Below are 10,273 nucleotides of genomic sequence, written 5' to 3' on the forward strand. Positions count from 1 at the left end.
AGCAGGGCCCCTGACTCCACTGTCAGGAGCTGGAGGAGCTGGAGAGCCAGGCAGGTGCTTCCTGAGGGCCCTGGGTGAGGAGACAGGATGCCCCAGAGCCACAGCAGGAAGAGGCTGCAGAGAGGGGCTGGGGGCTGTAGGAAACCATGAGCTGCAAGCCACTCCCATGCACTGTGGCGGCAGGCAGGGCCACTGACTCCCCCAGAGAGCAGGACCCCAGGCCACGAGGGGAGGCGGGCGGGACCCCCTTTCGTCCACCCAGGGCTCCAGAGGGGAGAAGATACGAGGCCACAGCCCACTCTTCAGTCCGCTCACCCCCTAACCCAGCTGCAAACCCACTCCCCAGCAACATCTCCCCATTTCCAAGACCCTGCAGGGGGCAGGGGTCCCCTCTTTGTCCCAAGTCCTAGGAGAGCTGCTGTCTGCCCCTGTGACCCTGCTCACCATCCGATGGGCTCCCTGACCCCTCTCAGCTCCCCGGCCTCCTGCCCTGGACCCCAGCCCAGGCCAGATCTACACCAGACAGAACCTTCTAGAGCGAGACGTTAAACAGGCCCCTCGGCCTGCAGCCTCTTTGCTGGGCTCTCGGGTCACCTTTAAATGCAGCCACTGGCATTCTCCGAGCACACAGCCCAGGCTCTGGGTCACGGCTCGGCCCGGCCCTCCATCCAGAGTCACGCACATGGACGCACAGGCTCACACAGATGCACACGTGTACGCATGCACACACATGTACTCACATACTGTGCGCAGTCACACACGCAGGCTTTTCAATGTGCTCCCCTCCCCCAGCAAGACTTCAGGGTGCCCCCCCCGCCCCAAGGCTGTCTCTGGCCCTCTGACCACCCCCTAGCAGTGGCCTGTACCTGAGCACCCCGGCTAGGCTGACGCCCAACCCATGGGAGCCTGTGTGCGTCTCCCTGAGGGTCCACGCCTGGTGCTCCGTGAGTCCCAGCACCCAGCCCAGGTGTGACCCCGCCTCGCCCCTCAGGCGAGGGGGAGAGCAGCCTGTGTGGGTGTGGGGGAGTGAGACCCTCTGCGTTAGACTGCCGTGCCCCTCCCCCTGCCTGCCCTCCCGACCCCCTGCCCACCACCCCGGGACTCGCAGACAGACTGAGGAGGCTGGGAGGCACCTGCCCTCGTGGGCACGCCACTGTCAGGAGCTGGAGGAGCCTGCCCTTGTGAGAGATGGTGAACAGGTAGAATTAGCAAGATGGGACCAGAGAGAGAAAGCAGCCCCGCCCCCCGGCCCCTGGCCCTAGCAGCGGGAGTGTCTGCCCTGCTGGTCAGCAGTGAACTGGGGGCTCCAGCCCCCGCCAGGCACGAGGCCTCTCTGCTGCTGAGAGCAGGCAGGGGGACATGGGCGGGCCTGAGGCACAGCCTGCAGCCTGCCCTGGGGACCTGGGGCCTCCCCACTCTGGCCCCACCCCCCGCCCTCGCCCTCAGCCAGCGTGGGTTTGGGCTAAGCTGGGGACCACAGTGCCACCTGAGACAGTGATTGACAGCTCTACCAAAACCTGGCTGCCGGCCCCAGGGCAGCTGGCGCCATGCTCCAGGGCCAACCGTCCGAAGGCGGGTCTGGCGGGATGGGACCAGTGCCAGGCGAGGGACAGTGCAGGGGAGGCGTGGGCAGCAGCCTGGGAGCTGGGGGCCAGCTTGCTCAGGAGTCGGGAGGGGTGAGCTGGGAAACATGACCTGTGAGACCAAAGCCAGTCGGGTGTCAGGAAGGACGTCAGAACTCAGGCCAGGGGACTGAGGACAAGACGGAGCCTGCGGGGACATGGGTGGGCTGCGACTTTCCAGCTCCCGGGGGCCCCGGGGGACACAGCTGCAGAGGGTTCCAAGTCCTCGTCTCGGGGCCAGCTCACTGGGCCGGGCCCGGTCGCCGCCTCCTCTGGTGAGTCAGGCACTCGGTGTCTGACCTGGGGACAGCGGGACGCTGTGTGCCAAGCCAGGCGCAGAGTTTGGTCTCACACGCGGGAAGCAGGGATTTTGTGAGGGAGATGTGTCAGGGAGGGCGGTGTGCTACTCATACTTCGATGTCTGGGGCCCGGGCTCACCAGTCACCGTCTCCTCAGGTGAGTCCTCTCTCCCTCTGTCCCCACCGGGTGTGACCTGAGGTGGACTTGAGGCCTTAGCCGGGCACTGGTTCTTGCCCGGGGTCTTAGTGTAGATGTCACAATGTGAGAACTTTGCTTTCTGGGGCCAGGGGACCATGGTCACCGTCTCCTCAGGTGAGTCCTCACTCTCTCTCTCTCTCTCTCTCTCTCTGGGGTTTTTGCTGCATTTGGGGAGAAAAGGATGGTGTCTGAGTCTCAGGTCTAGAGGCCGGGACCGGCCTGGGAGACTCAGAAAGGGGCCGGGAGGGGACCGTGCTGTCACAGACAGGGAGAGGACGCAGACTCCCTGTCAGTCACACTGGGCTTTTGGGGGTCTCAGCTGCCCTTGGTGTCCAGGTCCTACAGTCTCCTCTGTCCCCACTGGCTGTGACCTGAGGTGGACTTGAGGCCTTAGCCGGGCACTGGTTCTTGCCCGGGGTCTTAGTGTAGTTGTCACAATGTGATAACTTTGATTTCTGGGGCCAGGGAACCATGGTCACCGTCTCCTCAGGTGAGTCCTCACTCTCTCTCTCTCTCTCTCTCTCTCTCTCTCTCTCTGGGGTTTTGGCTGCATTTGGGGAGTAAAGGATGGTGTCTGGGTCTCAGGTCTAGAGGCCAGGACCGGCCTGGAGGGACTCAGAAAGGGGACGGGAGGGGACCGTGCTGTCACGGACAGGGAGAGGACGCAGACTCCCTGTCACACTGGGCTCTCTGAGGCTCTCGGCCACCCTTGGCGTCCAGGACCTACAGTCCCCTCTGTCCCCACTGGGTGTGACCTGAGGTGGACCTGAGGCCTTAGCCGGGCACTGGTTCTTGCCCGGGGTCTTAGTATAGTTGTCACAATGTGATAACTGGTTTGACACCTGGGGCCAGGGAACCCTGGTCACCGTCTCCTCAGGTGAGTCCTCCCCTCCCCCGTCTCGCTGCACTGGGGGGTCGAGTGTCAGAGGCCAGGCATTTTGGAGGTCAGGGAAGGGAGTCGGGGAAAGGGCCACTGCAAGGGGGGCCCGGCTGGGGACCGCGGCCCGGTGGCCCCTTTGGAGGCCCTGGCCTCACGTGCAGTGGCTTCAGGGCTCTGCTGCACCCGCTGTTGGGGACGGCGGCCGTCAGCGTCGCTCGGACTTCTGAGTCGCATCCGGGGGCTGCCGGGTCACAGTCAGAGGCAGCCGGCCATCTGGCGGGCCAGGCTGAGGTGTGGGGTCTCGGCGGCAGTCTTGGGGAGCAGCTGGCGGGGGCCCGGGGCCAGCCTCCAGGAGGCCTCTGGCAATGCTGGGCCTGTGCCCCAGTTTTTGTGGGGTGAGGATGGAGAGTATGTGGTTGTGGTTACTACGGCATGTACTCCTGGGGCCAGGGGGCCCTGGTCACCGTCTCCTCAGGTAAGACGGCCTCTCCCAGGCTTTCATTTTCTGCTCCTTTCTGTGGAGTTTTCTGGGCATCAGCAGCTGGTCTAGGGGACGTGTCCCCCAGGGGGCCGGGATGGGCGGCCGGGGTTCAGGGGCTTCGGAGCCTCCTGATTCTTTGAGACTGGAATAACACCACACGTCTGGGGGAGTCACTGGGGTGACAGGCCAGGGCCCCGCGCCCAGAGCCAGTGAGGCTGTGGCAGGAGACGCTATCCATTGGCACCACGGCTGGCGACAGTGTTTGTGGGACCAGGGACGGCAGGCGCGCTGCCTGGGCTTGCCGGTGAGGCTCTGTGCTAGGTTGACTCTAGACGCTCCTGGCCTGGCAGGGAGAGCAGTCTGGGTGCAGGGGACCTGAGCTTCTGAGCTCGGTGACGGCGGGCGCCCGGCCCGCCGAGGCCAGAGCCCCGGGTGCAGCTTCCAAGAGAAACGGCCACTCGGAGGAGGAGGCGGGCCTGCTGGTAGAGTGGCTCCTGAGAGAAGGTGTGAAGAGAATTGTGACTTTAGAATGTGAGATGTTTCCAAGTACCTTAATTTTTTAAGTCTTATTAACAACCTTGAATCGTGTCTTTCTGGAGTTGATGGTGGTGCACGTCTGGCCCAGAAAAGGCTGCTCAGAACTGCCTTATATATTTATTATATTATAAATATAATAATAATTTATTATTATATTTATAATAATAAATATAATAATATTTATTATTATAAATATTAATATATTTATAATAATATTAAATTATTATAATTTAATAATAATTATTATTATTAAAAAATAATAATAATTTATTATTGTCAAAATTCAGGCCTGATTTTTGACAATAATAAATTAAGCGTATGTTTTAAATTAGCTGAGAGGCGCTCAGAGCGGACGGAGCAGAGCCGGCCGCGGGGGCTGCGCACCTGCAGCCGGGGGCAGGAAGTGGGGCCCCTGAGACGCTATTTTGGGGAGCGAGAAAACACGGTTGGCAAATTTATAGCTTTGGTTCTGGAGAAGTGGTTTCGGTGGTTTTGCCCAGCTGCACAGATCCGAAAGTGTGTGCTGAGCAAAACAACACCTGGGCAGTCTGCACGTCTAAAATAAGGCGAAGATGCTGACAGAAACTGCAAGGTTCCTTTTTTCACTACTCGGGTTTAATTTTTCAGTCTTAGCTTATCAGCTTCTCGTTTATATTCATTTTCAAAGTGGGACATTTAAGAAATTAAACAGTCCTAGGGACTGTTTATGAATGCGTTCATATAACTTTTTTTAATTAGTTGTCCCTTCAAACGGTAATTAATCTCACAGGCTCCCTGCGCCCTGAGCCACGGCTTCTGCGCTGAGTGTTCGGTTTTTAAAGTCTGTCAGTTTTCTCTTTGTGATAAAGAAACACTTTGAGATTCTGACAACGTCGTCTTGGTTTCAGTATTTTTCGTTTCTTTTCAAGTATTCGGTTGAGGCCAAGGTTTAGGTGAACCGTGTGTGACGGTCTCGAGTCCTTCCCGTTGAAGGCGTTCGCGTTCGCCGGCGGGTTAAGGGGACGCCGTGCGGCGGCAGGCGAGGCAGGCGACAGCGGAGCCCCGCACGGCGGGAGGGCTCCTGCCTGCTCGCAGGGGCTGGCGGCTGGCACCATGGCTACGGACGAGCAGTCCTGGCTTCTGCCGCCGGGCCGGCCGGCCCCCCCTGGCTCGGCCGGCCAGTCATCATGGATTTGGAAGGACGTTCCATGACGAAGGACCCCACGGGACTTCCCGCGAGCAGCCCCGAGCCGGTAAGAGAGCAGCCCCTGCTGCTTCGGCGTCTGGGGGTGCGGCTGTTTCTGGTCGAAGGGGCCTCTTGGCTGACTGACGGCTCGGGGAGGGCAGAGGCCTGTCCGAGTGAGTCCGTTTTCTGTGTTTCCGGGGAGCACGGGGGGAAATGGCAGGAGCCTCTGCTGCTCGTGAACCATCAATCAGACGGCTCGCCATGCCCCAGTCAGACAGGCACCACCTCAGTCACCTCAGGTCGGAAAGGCGCTCGGGCTTCTAGGTCACTGCTACGCACTTGGACGCAGCACGCGCCTTCCGATGAGCTGTGCCGAAGAGCAGAATTCAAATGGCAAATTTGGAAAATGTGTCTCCTGATCGTGGGAGGGGGATGTAGTTAGAGCCAGGGGCTGGTTGTAGGCTCAGGGAGGGACGCGGATAAAGCCTTGTGCCCGCGGAAGGGGCTGTACCACGGGGAGGACCCCCAAGCTCTGCCTGGGAGATGCCAGAGCCGGGATGGGCTTGTCCCTGGAGCAAACACTCCCCGACTCCTGCGAGATGTTTTCATGCTTTAAAGCTGCCAGGAAGTGTTTTAACCAGGTGGCTGAGCGTGGTAGAAACTCGGATTGCTCAGGAGCCAAAAGCCGGCTGGAGCCAGGGACGGGGACGGGCTTCAGGTGTCCAGTGGAGGAGGGCAGGGAGAGGCCGGGCCCAGCGTGCGGCACCCCAGGGGAGGCCGTCTCAGCAGAGGCGAGCAGGCCGGCTGCTCTGGCCTCTCTGGCTGGAATCGCCAGGCTCGCGGGACTTACAGGGCTGAGCTGGGCTGGAGTAAACTTGTTTGAACTGGGCTTTCTGAGCCGAACTGCGCTGAAATGGCTGAGCTGAGCTGAGCTGGGCTGGGTGAACCAGAGCTGAGACGGTCTGGGTGGCTGAGCCCAGTTAAACACAGTGAGCCGAGCTGGGTCCAGCAAAAATGGACTGGCTGAGCCAACTTGACCAAGACAACTCTGATAATCGGTTTGGCCCAGATCAAACCGGCTAGGCCATGTGGGTCTCATTGGGCTGAGCTGGCTATGCAGAACTGTCCTGGAAGACACAGGCTGACCTCAGTGACCCAGTTGTGCTCAGGTTGGGCCGAGCTGAGTCAGTACCAGGCCCACCCATCACACACACAGCCATCCTCGGACCCCGGACTCACAGGGCCGGGCTCCAGGGTGCCTGAGCCGGGGCCGTGCGGGCTGGGCTGCCTGGGGCTCTGTGCTGAGGCTGAGCCGCCGCGGCCCCAGTGTGCGGCGGGGAGGCAGAGCTGGCCTCGGCCTGCGCCGTTTGGAGCCAGGAGCCAGGGCGCGAGAGCCCACGACACAGGGCCAGCGGTGCTGGGGGACGGAGGGCCAGACCCGCCGGCCCCAAGTGGGGCACGCCCTTCTTCCCATGCTCAGAGCTGGGCTCCTGCACCAGACGGGGGCTCAGAGGCCTCCCCACCCGCCACCTGGAGCCAGGACTCTGGGCCACACTACTGGCCAGGTCTGGCCGGCCTTGCAGGCTGCAGTGAGCTCAGCCCTGGAGGGGCAGCCGTGGGGGCAGGGCCGGGCAGCCACAGAGCCACAGAGCTGGCCTCGGCCCCTGGCCGGCAGGGCATAGGAAGACACCTTCTCACCACCCTTTCTCTTTTGTCCCCTCTTGGTCCTCAGAGACCTCGTCTGCCCCAAATCTCTTCCCCCTTGTCTCCTGTGAGAACCTCCTGCTGGACGAGAGCCTGGTGGCCATGGGCTGCCTGGCCCGGGACTTCCTGCCCAGCTCCGTCTCCTTCTCCTGGACGTACAAGAACAGCAGCGCCGTTGGCACCAGCGCCATCACGAGCTTCCCGCCTGTCCTGAGGGAGGGCAGCTACCTGGCCACCTCCCAGTTGTTCCTGCCCTCGGCAGACATCCTCAGGGGCTCAGATGACTACGTGACGTGCAATGTCAAGCACACCAGCGGTGACAGAAAAGTGAAAATTCCCCTCACACGTGAGATGGAGCCTCCTCCCCTCAGCCAGGTGGGCAGGGGTGGGGCCGGGCCGGGGTGGGGCCAGGCCAGGCTGACGCACGTCCCCTCATCGCAGCACCCGAAGACCTGCCCCCCAACGTGACCGTCTTCACCCCGCCCCGTGACGCCTTCTCCAGCAATAGCCAGCGCACATCCAAGCTCCTCTGCGAGGCCTCCGGCTTCAGCCCCAGGCAGATCTCCGTGTCCTGGCTGCGGGACGGGAAGCAGGTGGATTCTGGGGTCACCATGGGCAAAGTGGAGGCTGAGCCCAAAGGGTCCGGGCCCTTGACCTACAGGGTCACCAGCTCCCTGGTCATCACCGAAATCCAGTGGCTCAGCCAGAGTGTGTTCACCTGCCACGTGGAACACAGAGACCAGATCTTCAAGAAGAACGTGTCCTCCATGTGCAGCCCCAGTGAGTGCTCCCTCCTGCCCTCGAGTACAGCCCCCGATGCACAGGTGCCCATCCAGGCCTGCACACGCTGCCTTGATGAGCCTGCTGCTCCCCGGGCCATGGTCGCCCGGGGCGGGCCAAGAAGAGGGAGGGGGCCGGCGGGGCGGGGACGCGCTGGGCCCCTCCAGCGGGGCCCGGGGCTCGGCCCGTCTGTGCCCGCGCCTGCTTTCACGGCCGGCCATCGCTCAGACACGTTCTTCTGCCTGCAGGTGCGTCCACCGGCATCAGAATATTCACCACGCCCCCCTCCTTCGCCAGCATCTTCCTGACCAAGACAGCGACGCTGTCTTGTCTGGTCACAGACCTGGCCACCTACGATAGCCTGGACATCTCCTGGACCCGCCAGAATGGCGAGGTTCTGAAAACCCGCATGAATGTCTCTGAGAGCCACCCCAATGCCACCTTCAGCGCCAGAGGCGAGACGACCATGTGTGTGGAGGACTGGCAGTCAGGAGAAGAGTTCACGTGCACGGTGACCCACACGGACCTGCCCTCGCCGCTGAAGCAGACCGTCTTCAAGCCCAAGGGTACGCCCTGCCCTCTGCCTTCTGCCCTGGGCCCCTCCCACAGCCTCGGGGTCTGGCCGCACCGAGGGCAGGGCGGGAGTCCCCCTCTGTGCCCCCGCCCGGCCTGCACTCACGGCCATCTCTCCTCCCGCAGACGTCGGCAGGCACATGCCCTCCGTGTACGTGCTGCCACCAACCCGGGAGCAGCTGGGCCTGCAGGAGCTGGCCTCGATCACCTGCCTGGTGAAGGGCTTCTCCCCTTCAGACGTGTTCGTGCGGTGGATGCAGAGGGGGCAGCCCATGGCCCCCAGCACGTACGTGACCAGCGCCCCGATGCCCGAGCCCCAGACCCCAGACCTCTACTTCGTGTACAGCATCCTGACCGTGAACACAGACGACTGGCTCAGCGGGGAGACGTACACCTGCGTCGTGGGCCACGAGGCTCTGCCCCACTCGGTGACCGAGAGGACCGTGGACAAGTCCACCGGTAAACCCACCCTGTACAACGTGTCCCTGGTCCTGTCTGACACAGCCAGCACCTGCCAGTGACCGCCAGGCCACCCCTCACGGCGGTGCCCGGAGCCTCTGGCTGACCTGTCACTGTGTGTGTGCGTGCAGGCAAACTGACTGTGTCAATGGGGTGAGATGTCGCATTCTATAAAAATTAGAAATAAAAAGATCCATTCAAAAGATGCTGGTCCTGAGTGAGCAATGCTCTTGCCTGCTGGGGCCGTGGCTGTGCCGCCACCCTGCACACCACGCTGCACGGTCAGCCCCGCCTCGCCCCGGCCTCCCGCTGCAGCTGGCAGCCTCTGAGCCGCTCGCAGACCCCTCACAGCAACAGAGCCCACGCTCACTGCCGCTTTAGCTGCTGTCACAGCCACACAGGCACACGGGTGTGTAACGCAGATGCAACACATGCACACACAGAGACACATGCACAGATATGAACACATACACACGGAAGCACACACGCACACACATGGACACAGACACTAATGCCCATGGACACAGAGACATGCACGCAGTGGACATGGGCACACAGGTGCACACATGCATGTACCCATGGCCATATGCACACAGACACATGCACACTCATGCACACATGTATGTGCACACAGACACAGTATTAATAATAATCATAAACACATGCATGCACACAGACATCATTATTACACACTCATATGCACACATGCATGCACACACATGGCACCTTTATGCACACATGTGCATGCACATTAGACACATGTGACACTCATGCACACATGACATGTATGCATGACACAGACATTATGTGCATCTCCGATGCATCGCATGTATACCCCATGGGGCATGCACACAGACACGCGACAATCATAAACGATGCACACATGGACACAGACACATGTATCACTCCTCATGCACACATGGCCGTGTACAGGCCAGACACAGACACACATTAATCAGATTACATGTATGCAATATTGTGACATGCACACTCATGCACACATGCATGCACACAGATTACACAGACATTAATATTAATTTCATAAACACATGTGATGCACACAGATATTACGTAATACCTCATGCACACATGTATGTGTGTACACAGACACGCACAATCAGACACATGCATGCACACATGGACACAGCATGCAAATAACAGACACATGCACACTGATGCACACATGCACAGACACATGTGGACACTCATACAGACATGTACAAAATACACAGACATATTCATGATCATACATGCATGCACACATGGACACGTGCTCATGAATACAGAGGTACAAGCACACTCATAACCATTTGTGCACATGTGCACACACAGATACTCATGGACACACATGGGCACACACAGAGAAAACACACAGATGCACACTGACACATGTACACATGGATACACAGATGTAGGCACATACAGATACATGCACAAGACGTATGCACTGCAGGCACACGCATGCGTGCACGCACACGCACATGGACACGTGCGTGCACGTGGACGGCCACCCCGCGCACTGTTGCCTCTGGCTGCGCCTCTCTCTGCACCGTGCTCGCTACAGCGCGTTTTGT

General features: G+C 60.2%; 1 gene segment (V, D, J or C); it reads left to right on the forward strand.

The window, feature by feature from the left end:
* Positions 1 to 2,469: 2,469 nt before the first annotated feature.
* On the forward strand, positions 2,470 to 8,904 carry LOC120607093 (immunoglobulin heavy constant mu-like). The segment is given in 5 exon segments: positions 2,470 to 2,610; positions 6,916 to 7,233; positions 7,329 to 7,667; positions 7,916 to 8,233; positions 8,367 to 8,904. Coding segments are annotated over 5 exon segments (1,389 nt in total).
* Positions 8,905 to 10,273: the final 1,369 nt, after the last annotated feature.

Source organism: Pteropus medius, unplaced genomic scaffold (genome assembly GCF_902729225.1).
Source record: "Pteropus medius unplaced genomic scaffold, Ma_sr-lr_union100, whole genome shotgun sequence".
Taxonomy (NCBI): domain Eukaryota; kingdom Metazoa; phylum Chordata; class Mammalia; order Chiroptera; family Pteropodidae; genus Pteropus; species Pteropus medius.